General features: G+C 48.7%; 1 protein-coding gene across 4 annotated transcripts in view; it reads right to left on the bottom strand.

The window, feature by feature from the left end:
- The window catches only part of CHST15 (carbohydrate sulfotransferase 15), a 74,674-nt gene that overhangs the window by 30,291 nt on the left and 26,072 nt on the right, over positions 1–18,311 (bottom strand). For all 4 annotated transcript variants that reach the window (XM_057737384.1, XM_057737387.1, XM_057737385.1 and 1 more), the window contains exons 2-4: positions 3,442–4,490; positions 2,408–2,747; positions 326–472 (exon numbers count right to left, since the gene is read on the bottom strand). In XM_057737384.1, the coding sequence (XP_057593367.1) occupies positions 326–472; positions 2,408–2,747; positions 3,442–3,990 (1,036 nt within the window). In that variant the 5' untranslated portion in view covers positions 3,991–4,490. The remainder of the gene's footprint in view (positions 1–325; positions 473–2,407; positions 2,748–3,441; positions 4,491–18,311) is intronic.

Raw genomic sequence — 18,311 nt, 5'->3', positions numbered from 1 at the left:
CCATCCAAACTTACCCAGGTGGGTGTATCATGAAGAAAAATCAAGCATTCAAGCTTAATTTAAATAAAAGCAAAGAAATGGCAAAAGAGCCACTTCAGGTGCGCTTGAGTCTCCACGGAACTAGACAGCCTACTAAGCATTTCTGCTTTAGAGAAGTTGCACAAGCAATATGAACATTTTACACAGGGCTGAGAGTGACAGCCAGTGTGAAAGTGCAGGCTCAGCGGCCGTGGGCAGGTTTCATGCAAATGCTCGCAGGTGCAGTGAAGCTGGGCCTGGCCCAGGGCAGAAGCAGGGCCCCGTGGGTGGTACACAGAAGCCATACCAATACTGATTCTATTCCTCTTGCTCTGCTCCTTCGCAGAGCTGGCCTGCAGTCCTTGATGAATCTGGTGTGCAGCCAAGTCAAAGAGGTCCAGATAATCTTCCACAGGATAGCGGTCCCGCAGCCCATCTCTCAGGCGGACGATTCCTACAAGAATCAGGAAGCAGGAATTACTGAGGTCGAGCTGCCACAGCTGGGCTGGTGGCCTCCAGGGAGTGACCACAGGCAGATGGAAAGGTCCAAGGGCCCAGCTGCAGCAGCCAAGGCTTGGCCCAGTGAGCTGCAAGGGAGGGAAGGGTGTCTGTGAACGGGCCGCCCTCTTTTAAGCCACGTGCGCTTCGAGGGGTGGAACGCACCACCATGAAGCTGCACAGGTGCCACTGAAAGGCTAGCATGGCTGTTCAAGAACTATAATTGCGTCTACCTGGAGGGACAGAGAGTTTGGGGCTGGTTAACACGTGCACCAGGTGAGTTCCTCCCCAGGGGTGGGGCAGCAATGGCATCAGGATACACACACTGGATGAAAAGAAAAGGCAGCCCATGGGGGTGGGGGTGGGGGTGCAGGGCGTAGGGCACAGCCTCCTCTGAAGTTCACATGCATCTTCTTCATCAGGGCCCACCAACACCTTTCGAGGTTATTCCATCAAGCAGGCTGTCCATTATCCAAACAATAAGGGGAACTGTTGGTCCCCGGACGGACACCTAGGTTATTCCGGCATCGGCCACATGCAGCCTCAATTTGCCCCTTGCCTTAGAAGTGGGTAAATTTCACTTAAAAATGTATTGACAACACACTGCCCCAAACCACAGCCACCAAGGTTAATGGAAAGTGGAGAGAGGGCATCCACAGGCAAAACAGCAAGAGGTTCAAGGTGACACTGGAACCCAGACTCCAGAGGCCCACAGACCCCTGTGCCTCTCTCTCCTCTGTCAGTGGGAACCTGGTTTTCACTGGGGAAAATGGTGAGCTGTGCAGGGGAGGGCGCCCTACAGATGAGTACAGAAACCCTGGCTCCCACAGCAGCCGCTGCCAAACCACAAAAGACACATTTACACTTCTGTTCACTCCGGGAGGAACATCAGAAGGATTAAGTCAAACGTTTGTCGGGAAACACATTAAGAGTTGGTCTCAGCTTAGGCTATACTAAGGAAAACTTTCCAAGCAACCTAGGTCCCTTCCACGGAAACCACTCTCGAGGCCCGCCCGGACTCTAGCATTTCTCATCCCTTAGTTCAGTGACCCAGTGTCTCCTGGCAGAAGGAAAAAGGCTAAGGAGAAGAAACAGTGACCCGAGAGCGGAGGGGTGGCTCGAGCAGAAACCGGCCTGCACGCCAACCCCGTGGGAAAGGGGTGCTGTGAGCAGGGTCTCCAGGAATTATCTCCAGCGGGGCTTTCTTTCAGAGCCTGTGAAGGCGAAGGGGCAGGTCAGAGAAAAGAGGCCCAAAGCAGCTCAGTGACAGGCTCAGGGCCCTGGGATGAACCAGCAGGAAGTGGAAACTCCGCCCATGTAGCCGCCTTCCCTTCTCCTGCCTCCTCCGGGTGTGGGGGTGTGAGTGCGGGGCTCCAGCAGGAACAGCACCCAGCGGGAAGCCGGGAGCTGGGGGCTGGGATCCGACACTCCCCACTCCCGGGTGCTGCGTGTGCCAAGGCCCTTCAGCACAAGAAGAGCTGCCGGTCCTGCGCCCTTCCCCTCGCCCTGCACACAGCCGGCACTCCATAAATGCTCACGGGATGGTCAGGAGCTGGGTGCTTAGTCCTGCTGGATGTCTGCCTGGGGAATCCTAAGCCGGAGAATTGTCTGATCGCTGCACTTCCGCGTGTTTTCTCATCTCCCCGCCCCGCCTCCCTCCTGGGGCCTCGCACCGCGCCCGCCCTGCTCGGGTCAGCCTCACAGCTCCCACCCCAGCCCTGACCGTGACCCTGACCCTGATCGTGACCCGTGACCCCTGACCCCGACGTGCGCGGAAGGAGCGACGGGATGAAGGTGGCAGGAGCACCAGGCTTGGGGAGAGAACCCCTCTCCTCCATCATGTGCACCCTCGCAAGGGGGACCCGGGATCCGGGACGGCGCGGGCACGCACCGAAGCGCTTCCGGGTCCACCAGTGCGGCTCCTTGATGGCGGAGAACTTTACTTCCGGGTGCAGCCGCAGGCGGTCGTAGAGGTCGGTGGTGCCGCACTTGGGCTGCCCGATGATGTAGAAGTGCGGCAGGCAGCGCAGGCGGAAGTGCTTGCCGTGCGCGTGGGACAGGTGGCCCCAGAAGGCCTTGCGCAGGGCGTCGAAGGTGGAGCGGAAGCGCTTGGAGTAGAGCACGTAGGAGTTGGTCAGGTAGGGGTCGGTAGTGTTCCTGCCCGTGAACTCCTCGTACCAGCAGGGGCTCTTGCTGTTGGGGAGGAACTTGTGCGGGATGACTGAGAACATCTGCAACGACAAGGACACACAGGGAGGGACACCCCGAGGGGAAAACGTCAGCACGAGCACATCCTGCCCGCAGTGTGATCCTGCCCTGAGGCTTGTTACCACGTTCAGGTGGGCTGTACTGCTGGGTGTGCACTGAAGACTGAAATATGCAAAACCTGGGAAACACCCAGTGGCCATGCTTTTCCTAACCCCACATAAAAATAAAACTTGGAGAGAATGAAGATAAAAGTTCAAACAAAATCCCTTCTACCATGATGTATCTTACACACACACACACACACACACACACACACAGGGCAATCAAACTAAGCAGCTGGAACTTTTGACCATGCAGTTGTGTATTTAAGCGGCTGTTAGAGGCAAACATCATGATCAGGGCAGACTAGGAACAGGATGACAGCGATCTGCAAAAGCAATTTTGCCAGGACCCATTTCCAGCAAAAAGTCCCCAAATGGAATTATGAGGAGGGGCGTCCTTCAACATTTCTAGCTTTGCCACTCAGTACAGAATTCCCTCCTCGGCATTCAACAGCGGGGACACGGCCCTCCCAGTGAACTCTCATCCATAAGGCTGTCAAATTACCATTGTTACACTTGAGAAATTTTTGGTCACTTTCTTCCCAAAAGTGGTGACAGGAAAGGAAGCAGCCATTGTTTAAAATCAGTCCACAGAGATGAGCGCCCGGCTACTCACGTGCAATTCCTGCTTCTTGAGATCTTCTGCATCTGGCAGCTGTCTGGTCGTGAACTCAATCCTGGCTGTGATGCTGTCGATGATTAATTTAATGCTTGGATAATCCTTCACGTATGAAATATTATTTACAGAGGGCTGGTGATGGTGCTCTTTTGTGTCACTCGGATTTTCACCATCCATCAAGCTGGGATTGCTGGGGAAGGCTCCGTAATGGAAAGGCGAGGAGATCAGAAGCTCTTGGTGGACCCCGGAAAGGATGTAAGAAGCCATCACCAACGTCATTATTACCAATCCAAAAACGAGGCCGCATCGCTTCCCCTTCTTGAAGCGCAAAAACCCACCCCAGCTCTCATTCCCTTCAGCCCTCACTTCGAGAACGGCAAGCAAGTTCATCTGCTTACCGTCCACTCGAAACACAATTTTGTTTTCTCCTTTGCACGCGGGGCACTCCTGGCGACCGTGACGGGGGCCTCCTTGGCAGCCGACCTTCTGTGTGTATGCGTCGTCAGACGACGACAGCTGGATGCAGCAATGAAGGCAGTGCCTCATGGTAATGCCCTTGGACTGCAGGCCCACCAAGCCATGGGTGAGTCCCCGAGGAGTCCGGATGCCTGCAAGTCGTGCTGGAAAACTTCAAGAACGTCTCGTGATCACATAAGATGGTCAAAAGGCACAAGCAACAGACACAAATATAAAAATAAGCAGGCGTCACAACACCTGAGAATGAGGAAGTGCGTTCTTTGGTTCGACTCCGAAAGACAACATGACTGATCTCCAACTGTCATGTTCTGTAGGAGCCACTGCAGTCCTGGAAAAAGCCACAAGGTCGGGAGCAATTCTTCCTGTCCTTCAGGTTTTTCCCATGGCACCAAATGAAGTGGGAGAGTTTGCGCTGGAGAACATGGAAACACCCAAGGGGTTACAAGATCTCATGGCCTCAGTGAGGGATGGATTGGCACGCCATCCACACAGAGTCCGTGATTTCTTCTTTTATAGCCTCTGCTTCTTTGAAATGTTTCCTCTTCAAAATCTTTCAGATGTCAGATTACCTAAATGACAAAGAAAAGAGGTTTTATTACATTATGTGATGATAGCAGTAACCCTGGGATCATCTTCCAAGGGGAGAAGGTCACGCTTCTTTTCCACTTCTAAGTTTCAGCCAAGCTGGCTGGGTCACAAGCAAGTTACAGAAAATCATATCGGATAAAGGGAAAGGTTTCAGGTCTTTGGTGCTTGGCTTTAGAGTTCTGTCTCTGCCACCAAATGTGGCCCCAACAACAGCGGCACCAGCACCATATTAAACACCTCCTATTTTGTACAGCCCGCATATTCTGTAATGCCTCTGCCTTGACACATCCAAGTGACTGGATCCCCCATCCCAGGACCTGCAGTCATCCTGATTCATGCACAGTTAGTGACTGCAAACTTGAGGGATGAATTGAAACATCAGTGTGTTTAAGTCAACAAAAAAGCCAAGAAGGAGGATGGTTAGGATGGGAGCAGGCAGAGAAAATGTTTGTTTGGTTGTTTTCTCACAATAGCACTAATAGTCTCTTAACTTAGAGCTAACAGTTAGTTTAGAATGCAAAAGTTAATGAAAATTTAGAAACATTGAAATGATTCTCTCCCGTAGAATGTATCATATTAAGAAAATTTTGACTTTAAGTTATTAAGCAATTAAATCCAGTGTGCTGTATTCCCCTGAGTAACAGAACACTTCAGACCCTGAAACAATTTTTCACTTTCATCATCCTGGGGAAAACATAGTTCTTAAAAATCCATTAATAGAATCCCGCGGTTATAAAATGTATTGTTGCCCAAATGACACTTCTTAGTAGATATTGTAAAAAGAGCAGAAAAGGAGACCTACTTAGTTTCCAGCAGCAGTAGAACCATGCTAACTAGCTAGCTGTGTGACCCTGAGCCCGCCATAAAATCTCTCTGAGCTCCGGTTTCCTCACCAGTAAAATTAGGATAAAAAGTACCTCCCTTTCAAGTGTGTAGCAAGTCCTAAGTCAGCTAATGCATGTGAAGAGTCTGCATATTACCTGCACATACTCAGTATCCCATAAAAGGTAGATAACATGAATGATAATAGCATCATCAAGGACTATTACTATTTTGTTTTTTAATTGTCAGTGAATGTCAAGAACATCCGAAGTGGAATCAAAGATGGGAGATTCCATCACATTATTTTTCCTTAGCACCTGAGAATTACCCAAGGGTGGCGGACTCCCCTCCGACTCTGTACTCCTCCAACAATCCTTACTGTCCCCAGAGAAGAGGTATTAACTAACCCTGCATAAAGCGCCCCCTTGTACTGGCTGAAAGGCTGAACAATCAGGGCTCACCAGCAGAAACATTTCCTTCCCGTGGACCGAAAGGCCCATGTTTTAGCAAAACACAATGACCAAGAAATAGCTAAGCAGTTTCCTAAAATGTCTTCCACAAAATGTTCTGTGTGTTGTCGATAGGTCTTCAGTGCTTAAATTACCTGGAGAAAAGGTAAGATGGCCTAAATTACACAGAATTCTTTACAGCAGGACTTTTCAGTGTGAATCCACAGGAGAGGAATATAATACACAACGTTTCCAAAACATAATTGGCCACAGAATTCTCACTAATGTCTCAAGGAAGCAGTTTGAGGAATGCCAGTGAGTAAAGGCTGAGATACGGGTCACAGCAATTCTGAGAAGCGCAGAGGAGCAGGGGCTGTGGGAGTGAACGGCCCCGGAACAGGGCCAGCATCGTGCACTCCACCGCCCCCTCATCCCTGAGAGCAGCTGGAGGGATGTGTTGGGAACCTCAAGGCTCAACCCTCATCCACCCCTGACCCATCACTGGGTACAAACAATTTTCCCAAACCCAAGAAACAAAAGGGCAAGCTCCCCTACTAGGAAACCCCATCACTAAGCCAAGAAGACATTTTTCACATGGTGAAGACAAGGCCAAGCAGGGTTAAAATGAGACTCCAAACAATCGCAGGGGGGAAGCCAGTTTGCACCCTTCTGTCTCTCGGGTTGCAGGAGGCCTAATTAGATGTTTTTCCAAATACGGTCTTTGAAGCTCCAAGACAAGAATGTACAAAATCTGGACCCAACAGCATGGGCAAAACATTCCTCGACAAGAACAAAGGTTTCCTATGACAAGCAAAATAAATAAACAGACCTGAGCAGCAGGGGAAGCTGACAGTCTCAACTGAGAGGCCTGGGACACAGTCAACCAGAGGATTTAACCCCTGGGCAGGCTGCACCCTCCAGCCAGACCTCCCACTCCAGGGCTCACTTCTCAAATGTAAATCAGGGAGCAAAAAAATGGGGAGACAATTCCAGATGCTTTGAGCCTTAAAAAAAACCCACTCAGATACAGCGTTATCTCCTATAATTCATTCATTCATCCCTCCCTTCTTTGATTCACCCGATCTCTTCTGAAGGCAGACTGTGCCTTGCGCACCACCCTAGATGCAAGTCCAGGTGTGGGGACTTGAAACCAGGACGTGACGGGGGGTGTGATGTCATAAAAAATAAATATTTGGTCTCTGTCCCCAGTTCCTGACACAGAGCTTCTAAAACCCTTGGAACTTCCTGAGTGATAGGGGTGACACGGACAACATCTTCTGTTATTTGTAACAAGCCCCTTTCAACCACACCTCAGTTTATGCTAGTGCAATGATGACCCTCAGCGGGGGGCCCCCAGGCAGCTTCAGGATGGGGCTGGTAGCCAGAAAGACCAAGCCTTGATTAGAAGCTTGGAACTTTCATCCCTGCCTCTCCGACCTCTAGGGAGGGGAGAGGGGCTGGAGACTGAGTTAATCACCAATGGCCAAAGAGTTAACCATTCATACCTACATAGTGGGCCCCCCATAAAACTCCCCTAAATGACAGGATTGAGAGAGCTTTCTAGCTGGAAAGCGTGCGGAGGTGCTGGGAGGGTGGTGTATCCAGAGAGGGCATGGAAGATCCAGGACCCTTCTCCCAGGCTGCCCCGTGCATCTCCTCCATCTGGCTGCTCTTGTATTGTCTCCTTTGTAATAGTAACTGAGGCACTTTCCTGAGTTGTGTGCATCATTATAGCAAAGTACGGAGCCTGAGGCAGGGGTGGGGGGGTGGGGTGGGAACTTCCGAATCTGCAGCCAATCAGGACAGAAGTGCAGGTAGCCTGGGGACCCAAGCCCTGTGACTGGGGCCTGAAGTGGGGGCACTCTCAGAGGACTGAGCCCTTAACCTGTGAAATCTGTGCTAATTCCGGGGAGTTACTGTAAGAATTCAACTAAACTGTAGGACACCCAGCTGGTGTCTGGAGAGTTGGAGATTTTGTTGGTGTGGGAAAAAAAAACCCAGTTGTGGGGAGGGGGGGCCCTCTTTGAGAAAAATAAATGTAAAACTATCTTACACTTGCAAGTTTTATCAGAACATATGACCAGTGCATAGTATGTAAAATACTTGATTAAAAACAACAGCCATGGGGCTTCCCTGGTGGCGCAGTGGTTAAGAATCCACCTGCCAATGCAGGGGACACAGGTTCGAGCCCTGGGCCAGGAAGATCCCACATGCTGCAGCGCAACTAAGCCCGCGAGCCACAACTACTGAGCCCATGCACCACAACTATTGAAGCCTGTGTGCCTAGAGCCTGTGCTCTACAACAAGAGAAGCCACCGCAATGAGAAGCCCGTGCACTGCAACAAAGAGTAGCCCCGATCTCCACAACTAGAGAAAGCCTGAACACATCAATGAAGAGCCAACACAGCCAATAAATACATACATACATACATACATACATACATAACTAAATTAACAAAAACATTTTAAAAAACCCAACAGCCATGAGACCAGTGAGTACATTGCTGTGAACAGGGCCTGGAGGTTCTAGGCTTCCAGACCACCCTCATCCAACTGGATGGGAGTGGTGTAGCTGTGACCATGACAGGGAGGCCTTTTCCTCACCTGGAGCTTATATTCCACCAGGAGTTAGGGGCCGCAGGGCACCAGACAATTTAAAAAGTCACAAATGAACAGCATCATCTCAGATGCTGGAAGAAAATACAAAGGGAGAAAACAATGAAACCCTGAGAACAGGGGCTCTCAATGCGGCACCAGGGCCGGATAATGCTTTGTTGTCAGGGACTGTTCTGTGCACCGTAGGACACTTAGCAGCATCCCTGGCCTCCACCCCCGGGGAGAGCTGCTGCCTTAGAGGAAGGGGAGGCACAGTAGAGAGGATGGCCAGGGAAGAAGACTGAATTCAGGAGGGGACATCTGAATGACGAGAAGGAAGCCAGCCACGTGGGCATCAGGGAAGTAAAGACCCCGTGAAGAAGAGAAGCTGGAGATCAGAGCCCATGGGGACCACCAGGAGGGCAGACCCCTGGGCTATGGGGCAGGACGGGGGTGGGAAGCAGATGGGAGAAAAGGCAGGGACCAGACTCTGGAAGGCTGCGTCAGGGCTGGGATTCGTCCAAGCACAAAGAGGGATGCACACATGTATGCTTTCAAAAGGATCTTTAAAATACATATAACTATGAACTAACATAACTCAGTGAAGAAAAATCAAACTCATGTGACTCGATTGAAAAGAAAATGGATTGCTGCTGTTTTCCTGGATTGGCCTATTCCATATGCCACAAATTATCCCAAGAACAGTCATTCCGAAACCTAACACTCAGGTTATTCTTTCTTAAGAAATAAGTGGTGGATATCCCCTGCACGTTGCACGTCACCTGCCTGGAATGTCCACATTTTGGTGCCAGTGGACTCAGGTCAGACAGGGCCCTGGGCGCTCCCATTCAAGTATTAAACCTGAGTTTTCAGGTATGCATTTCAGTGAGATTGCTCCCCAGCCTGGGCTCAGTGCTATGCCCTGTGGATGCAGGCTGTAATTGTGGGAACCTAGTACGCCTGTAAGAGATCAGATAACTGGTCCCAAAATAGAAAGCGTTCAATTACCCAGCCCTGGCTAGGAGGACCCCTATTAACCTCTGCACCCCGAGCATCATTAGCAAGCCATTTATAACAAAATTGTAATCGAGAGACCCAGATATACCTCTTCAGATTAAGTAATTGAACACCCCCTCAGTGTAAGATCGATAAAGGGCATCCAATTTCACCCTAGGAAAAACTTATTAAATTATTGTAGCTATAAGCTGATACAGCAGAAGAAAGATGTACAGAACTTCCACAGAAATCTGGATGAATTTAAATAAATAGCTTCATTTAGGTAGAACATTTACATCTGCCCTCTGGGAGTAGAGAGGAAAAAAACAGCTAATTACATTACATTAATGTTTTAAAGAAAAAAAAATTGATGGGTCTTAACCTTTACTAAAACACAAAGCCTTCTTCTGATTAGTATGTCTAACTGCTGACATTTCTCTCTGGGCTATGCATATGGAAATACATTTTTTCTAGGAATATTAATCAACAAGTGGCAAAAGGAACATTTTTCACATTTAGCTCAAAGATACTCTAAGTTTGTCACCCGGACTGAGAAGGAAGCTAACAAACTGGAGAATTCTGTACAAACAACAGATGATCAGCTTCAATCTCATACCTGGATTCTATGCCTTTGACCACATCACAATCAATATACAGAATAAAGCTATATTCCTCAGGTAACACTCACTGGCGGATAGCACAGTGGGAAGAATACAGTTAGCAGGCACGCGGGCCAGGATGCTGTAGTCGTGTCCACCTAGTGACTTCAGACAAGTCTCTTCAGTAAGATCCGGGCCTCTGTATTCTCAAAAGTCCTTGATGATAGTAACAGATCACATATAGCACTGGAGCCTGGGTGCTGGAGCAGGGTTATCCGGCTTTGACCTTGAGCACGTCGCTAAAACTCTTGCCTCCCGTTTCCTTGGATGTAAACTGGGAATAATCTTAGGGTCTATAGCATAGTACTGCTGTGAGCATTAGGTGAACCAATTCACGTCCAGTGCATAGAAGAATGGCCCACAGTAAGTGCTAAATAAATGTTAGTTATTATTATAAATATATAGGCCTGGCGCACAATAAGTATTGGATAAGTAGCAGCTTATTACTGCTTACGGCAGACTGCATTTTGGTTCCAGTTTATTACCCTGCCCTACGCTCACCATCTTCGCCACATAAATGACTTTGCAGTTCCTCCAATCAAAGGAGTGGGAAACACTTCTCCACCCTTCGGCTTGGGTCTGGAAACTGCTTTGGCCAACAGGATGTGGCAGCAGTGACAGCAGGCCAGTCCCAAGCCCAGGCCTTAAGATGGGTTGAATGAGTGTGTCCATCTGCCCTCTGCATCTTTACCATGCCTGCAAGAAGAACATGGCGGCTTGGCCGGGGGAGGGTGAGAGACACTTGGACCACAGCCGCCTGGCTGAGCCCAACCCGGAACAGCCAGTACCCTGCTGACCCCTAGCCAATCTCTGCAGACACGTGAGAAATAACAAATGGGCGCTGTTTTAAGTCACCAAGTTTGGGGTGTCTTGTTATGTGATAAAAGTTAACCAGTACACTCTTCTACAGGTTACAAACAATAGATGTTACCAAGTCAAGCTAGTATAATTTTACATTTAAGAGTTCCAAAAGTGTCTTTATCTGACTAAAGTGAGCAGTTCGGGCCAAAGCAATTTATCCAAAGACCCAGTGACTCAACTGAATCAATGCTTTTGCCTTGAAGAACGCTTTGGCTAACACCAGATGCAGATATGCCAAAATAATGCTGGAAACCCAGAGGGCAGCTGTTCCCAAACCGAGATAAAACTATTCAAATGTCACACAGCAGGTTATTTTTCTGGCAAAGGGTGTATTTATGACAACCTCAGCTGTTATGTTTTAGTTATCAGACAACTGGCCCCATTCTACTCACTCCCTGGTGAAGAACCTTCCTCCTTGCCTATTTTTAGTCACTATAATTTCTTCCTTGTTTCCTCTCCTTGAGCAAACCCTTCCTGCATCCTATACTTATGGTTTCCTTGCCAGATTTCATTTTTTCTGATGACTAAGACATCTTATCCGTGCTTTGTCTGGAACAGGAATTCTCAAACTGTGACCTGCAGGATCTTCCTGGCTCACTCAAAATGTGTGTCATACGAAACACAGGCAGTTTTTTAAAGTTATTTTTAAAGCATACTTGACTCTATATCAATTTCATCATCAACATCTTATTTGTTAATGACTACATCACATGTCTTACAGTCTAGAAAACACATTCTATTTCATTATATAAAATACATCCACAAGAAACAGGCATTTTCTCTCAGATCAAATCCCCACAAATATGCAGCCAGCTTCTCTTCTGCATCTGGCCTAGGGAACCAGATGATTTGCAACTTGCTAGAAAGCTGGGATGTAGCAAAAATGTTCTCTGAGCAGTCGAAACAAAGCCTTACAGGAGCCAGACTGCCAAAGGCGTCAGGCAGACCTTCCTTTCAATCCAACTCAAGTCTGTGCCAGCTTTATGATCTCAGGTAACTAACTTCACCATTCTTTATTTCCTCATCTGTAAAATGGGAATAAAACTATCTCCTCCCAGCACGGATGTGAAGAGGAAATGAGATAATATATATACAATGCTTAACCCAGTATCTGACACACATAAAGCCTCAATAAGTGATATGTGTTATTTTTAAAATTTATTTATTTATTTATTTGTTTTTGGCTGTGTTGGGTCTTTGTTGCTGTGCGAGGGGATTTCTCTAGTTGCGGCGAGCGGGGGCTACTCTTCATTGCAATGCTCAGGCTTCTCCTTGCGGTGGCTTCTCTGGTCATGGAGCACGGGCTCTAGGCACGAGGGCTTCAGCAGTTGCAGCACTCAAGCTCAGTAGTTGTGTCTCATGGGCTCTAGAGCACAGGCTCAGTAGTTGTGGCACACGGGCTTAGTTGCTCCCCCTGGCATGTGGGATCTTCCCGGACCAGGGCTTGAACCCATGTCCCCTGCATTGGCAGGTAGATTCTTAACCATTGCACCACCAGGGAAGTCCCAATGATGTGTATTCTTTGCATTCTTGTAGGAGAGGCCCTTGGGCCTTCATTACATGTTACCTGCTTTCAGTGTATATATAGTTCTAGGCACAGGTGTCCAATTTTCCTGTCTGCAACCAATCTGAAGTAATGAGTGAGAAGGGGCAGGTGGCAGCTAGAGGCAGGCACATGGATGTAGGAATAAAAGCCAAGTTTTACAGTAGAAACAAGATGCTAAAAAGCAGAGCCGACTGGGATCATTCAGGTGCCTCAATAACCAGGGTGGGAAGCCCTGGAGAGCCTGGGACAGCTGTGGGTGCGCCCTGGGAAAAGCTTAGTCCCTCACAGTGATCAACCGTCTCCAACAAGGCAGGGAGCCATGGGGTGTGGCCCCTGAGCTGAGATTCCCAAGCCTGGTCCCCATCCAGACCTGACACTCACCTGGCTGTAACCCTGGACAAATCACTGCATCTCTGAGCCTGTGCCTTGCATGTGAAATACAAAGTTGGGACTACCTCTTTCAGCCCTAACACTCCTAAGTGGATGATTTGCAATTAACTCCTCCCTAATAAAAACCCATTATCATCATCTATTATGTCTTTGGGCTGCTAAGAAGCCAACAATTCTGCAGCGAGCACTGAAAAGCTGGTGCAGTACTGGCCTTATGCTAGGCAAAAAAGCTGGACAATTAACCCCCAAACACACACAGTGTTCTCTCCTTAGTAGCAGCCCACACCAGTGAGCACACGTTTATCAAGCACCCTCGGTGTGCAGAGCACTGTGTTTGTTGAGGCTACAAACAGGAAAAACGCACAGTCAGGCCCTCTGGAACTTCCCATCCAACTCCAGAACAAAGGCTCCAAAGGCTTCAGCAAAATGCCCACACTCAGAATGGTAGATCCCCTTTCAAGGGCAGCCCCGAAGCCCACCAGCCCCTGAGCATTTGCAGAGCTGGGAGAACCAGCACTGGTTCATGGGACTGAAAATACACCCTAACAACAGGGCTGCCGCACTCACCCACGGGATCTCCGACAGCTGAAGGCAGGAGGGCAAATGGGATCTTTTTAATATCCTCCAGGACGGCTCACTCTCCCATAGGGTAACCTGCGCCAGCTCCCTCGTGCAATCGCCAGATATATGGACGACACCCAGCCAGTCTCTCTGAAATGCACAGAACGGCCAGCGGTAGGGTGGACAGGAGGCCGCCAGTATGTTCACACTGCACTGTCACCCAAGGATTTCAACAGGCACGAAATTCTAAAGGTCTTTGTGACACTACCAACAATTTTCTTTTTCTGAAAGCAAATGGGGGGGTACTATTTCTAAACACTCATTTTATTATTTCCAGTAGTAACTGTAATTTTCTTATATAAATTTATTTATTTATTGGCTGTGTTGGGTCTTCATTGCTGCGTACAGGCTTTCTCTAGTAGCAGTGAGGGGGGGCTACTCTTTGTTGTAGTGCCAGGGCCTCTCATTGCAGGGGCTTCTCTTGCTGCAGAGCACCAGCTCTAGGCACTCAAGCTTCAGTAGTTGTGGCACGTGGGCTCAATAGTTGTGGCTCATGGGCTCTAGAGCACACGCTCAGCAGCTGTGGCACACGGGCTTAGTTGCTCCACGGCATGTGGGATCTTCCGGGCCCAGGGATGGAACCCGTGTCCCCTGCATTGGCAGTCGGATTCTTACTGCGCCACCAGGGAAGCCCCAGTAAGTGTAATTTAAATTGGTGCTAGGTTTAGGTACTTGATTTTCCACTCAAGCCTGTACATCTACGATGATGGTTTTCTATTAGGGTAGAACCTACTTGAGACAAGCTTACCAGGTTGCTGTGAAACCTGCCCACCTACATGGCTCTCGGCAAGAAAGCAAGGACAGTCCTACAATGTAAAGCATGTCAAGGAAGCAATGTGCAGTCTGTTTGAAGACATTTGAAATTATAAATGAAATATCACTCTTTGTGCAGACTAGGACGTATACATCAAAACATGGGCTCAGTTTAGGGTTTTAAGTGACTTTAGCGACGGTGACAAGAGAAAGTAACAAATGTTGGTCCATCCCCTGCCACGCACAGGGCACCACACAATGTCCCTTCTTGATGGCAACCCTCTGAGGTCAGCACTGCGAACTCCAAGTTATATACAGGAAACTGAGGAACAGCAGGGTTAAAAACATCCTCAGAGCCCCATGGCCAGACAGTGGCAGGATCAAACTCCAACCACAGGTCTGTTTGGCTACAAAGCCTGTGACCTTTCCCTGCACCACACCAACATGTAAGATGGCAGCTCAGGGAGACACCTGCTGAGAACTCAAGGCTCAAAGAACAGTAAGGTCAGCTTTCACCCAGCCCACCAGCCACCCCGTCTCCCAGGCAAGGAGGTGTGGCTGGAGTTTGGTGACTGTCCGATTGGACTGTCAGCTCTACAAGGGCAGGGTCAGTGATGCTCAACCCTGAAATCAAATCAGTGTGAGTACGAGACTTCCCTGTACATCAACCGTGCCTGGCACAGGGTGGGCGCTCCCTGAATAGTTTTTAAATTAATGAATGAAGGCACAAACTCATGGCAGAAATCCAGAACAGGGCTCTTGCCACTTAGTGACAACAATAAAAGTGACATGAGCTAACATTTATTGAGAGCTTTCTGGTGTCCAGACACCAGGCTGGGATTTATACAGATAATCCTGTTCATATATCATGATAACCTAAGAGGAAAGTACAATTAGTACTCCCATTTTACAGATGAATTTAATGCTATACACCTCTACCCCTCGAGATCAAAAGGCCTGGGTGGACCACCTACAGCACCTCTTAACCAGCCACGTGACTGTAAGCAAACCCTGGCACCACTTAAACCCTCAGTCTCTTCTTCTCAAAGTATGACACATCATCACAGAGTCCAATGATCTCAGGAACCCAGGTATCTGATAAATTCTCTTATTATGCTTTTCGCACGCTTTCAAAGATTCAAACATCTGCAACAACAAACCTTAACTACCGCGCGGAAAAAATGAAACATTTTCAGACTAGGGTGTCCTTTTGGCTCTTGTGCAACTAGACCACAAAGATGAGAGGTAGATTCTAGTTGCCTTCCAACAATTTTTCCTTAACAAATAGGAAAATGAATGAAAAGGAAAAGCGGCTCCAAGTGTGATGCAGAGACTAAGTATTAGGGCCCAAAGGTGGCTCTGTCCCCCCCTCACGTGGGTGCCCAGAACCCTCTCCCCTGCTTTGATGTGACTTCAGGAAGAATGAAAAGGCTGCCAAACATCAGAAGATGACCAGCCCAGATGTCCTTCAGGACGGGCACAGGAGAGAGGTCTCGTACAGACACAGAGCTCACATGTTCAAAACCGACTGTGAATAACGATTTTGCAGATGTACGACGGCGCCCTACAACGAATGCATTAGAGGAGGCACAACTGAATGGGGAGCAGCTGCGTACTCCCCACCAGCTGGCCTTGCCGATCTGAATAGTTTTAAACATTGTTTCATTTTCAAAGATAAGCAAAATAAGAGTCTGGTTAACCCTTGAACAAGAAAAACCGCCTGAAAACACTTCTTTGGAATTTCTTTCTTTCGGATGGAGTGAGCCATCTGACTGAATTGCGATGTCCTCAGGCGGGTTTTAGAACAAGGTGAGGGTGAGACAGGATTTCTCCAGGACATCCACTGTCTGCCCACAGGCAGGTCTAGCCCTTACGAGGTGTGGCAAGAGGCGAGGACAGCAGCTCCAGCGCAGACCCGGCTTGGGTGTGTGCACCCCAGGGCTGTGGGGAGATGTGTGCCCGTGCCCCCAAGGCGGTGCAGAGCTACGCCTAGAGCTGCAGGAAGCTACAAGACAATCTGAAGCTCCCATGTTTGAAATACTTACACACTTCAAACATTGTTTTTAAATTAAGTTATACTCAGATACATCACTAAGTGAGACAAAATCCGCAGAGTTGCAGCTTGTCTCACTATCTCCAAGCTGCTTGGGGGCAGCCCAGGGCACTCCAGTGAGAATTTATTATCTTCTGCCTTCAGGGTCCCCTGGAGGCAAGTCTGAGAAGCACTCACATAGGGCCAGGGGAGGAGAACTACCACGGACTGAACACCTGCTCCACGGCAGGCACTATGCTACCTCTCATCTACCCCGACTTTGAGGCGAGGCTAAAGGTGGATGTAACTGCTCCATTTTGCAGGTAAGAAAACCAAGGCTCTGGGCAACGAAGCTGTTTGTCCTAAATCACCCAGCAAGTAAGTGGCAGAGCTGGATTTAAACACAACCTGAAGCCCAAACTGCCCCTCCCTGCAGGGAGGGCGGGACCCACGCCCACATTAGCATTTCCAATCCTTTTGCTTCCAACTTTACTTAGAGTATTACTTTATAACCACAAAGATAAGAAAGATGAAATGTGATGAAACAGGAGTGGCAAATAGAAACTGGGCTGGGCCCAGGTCCCCAGGACACGAGTCCCCATCTCTGAGCCTCAGTTTCCTCATCTGTTGAAAATGGGTGCACTCTTGCCTCTGTCCCCAGATCAGGTGGCACAAGCGACGGCCATGAGGCTGCAGGGCTGTAGGAGGCAAGGGGTCATGGCACGAAACGGGTTTGTGCAAAGTGCCAAATGGGAAGTTACATACAAGCCCCACTTTATCTCCTCACTTCTCAAGTTCTCTTTGCATTAATATCTTCCCACAGGACATGCTATAATGCTCAACTATTGCGTAAAAAAAAAGTCCAATTCCCATTTAATTAAGAATGACATGCCTGGGAGTGAGCCCAGGAGGGACAGCTCAACTCTAACCCTAACCCTAACCCTAACCCTTGCTCACTCTGCCACAGCCATGGAAATCCTCGAGCCGACCACAGAATTCCCCAGAGTGGGCATCCATGTGTATAAACACGCACAGTCCAAAAGAGCACCAAGGAACAAGCAAAAAGGACAGTGGGACCCGAGAGGACAATTTCTCGTGACTGATTGTTTGCTGAAGCCAAATGAGCCTCTAACTCCTTTGACCCAGGATCCTGCTTCACACGGCTCCACAGTGTGGGAACGGGCACCTCGCCCCCATGGAAGGAGAAGCGCGGTGGCGGGGACCAAAGATGAAAGCCCACATCCCAGCAGTATGTGAACACACACACACACACACCCCCATCTGGTTGCTGTGTGTCCTTGGGCAGACCGCTTTACGCTTCTGTGCCTCAGTTTGCTCCTCTGTCGAATGGAGATGATGACGCTCCCTACCACCGGAAAGCTGTGGGGATCAACCAAATGCCTCTACGGTGCCGCCAGCACCAAGTGCTCCATAAACAGCAGCCAAAGCACCACCACTTCCCGTCACTGCTCTTCCTTCTCTCCCTCCCATCTCTGCCGACAGGACCTCAGCTCAGCAGTATGGACTCTCACCTGGGGTACGAAGACCTAGCCAAGCCTGGATGCAAAATAGGAAGAAGGAACGTTGCAAAGGCTGTTCAGCGACATCTGAACAAGACTGACTGAAACAGGCCCTTTCTTGAGGGGACATGGCAACAAACCCACTGGTCCCACCAGGGCACCCAGAGCCAAGAACTAGATTTTGGATGGAAGGAAGGACCCGGAGAAAAAACTAATTTTAAAAATGGTAGTTTTAACCAATATTTTATAACTATAAATGGAATATAACCTTTAAAAAAAAAAGTAAATGGCAACCAAAATATATGCAGTCATACCAGTTAAAATAACTGCAAAGTAAAACTCCTTAGTATTCAATAAATAAACAACTTAAAATGGTAGTCTCGAACTCTCCTTCTAACTTCCTTGACACTTTTAGAGAAGAGACCCAGTTTCTAATAACCTCACTCAACTATGACATCCAGATTCCCAACCTCTGTAAAATAAATAGGTCGAGGAAGTATTTATTTATAGACATATCCCCCAAGACGCTGACACAGATCAGTCTATCGAAAAGGAGTT

This window comes from Hippopotamus amphibius, chromosome 5, assembly GCF_030028045.1.
Source record: "Hippopotamus amphibius kiboko isolate mHipAmp2 chromosome 5, mHipAmp2.hap2, whole genome shotgun sequence".
Lineage (NCBI taxonomy): Eukaryota > Metazoa > Chordata > Mammalia > Artiodactyla > Hippopotamidae > Hippopotamus > Hippopotamus amphibius.
This window is presented reverse-complemented; position numbering and strand designations above follow the sequence as displayed.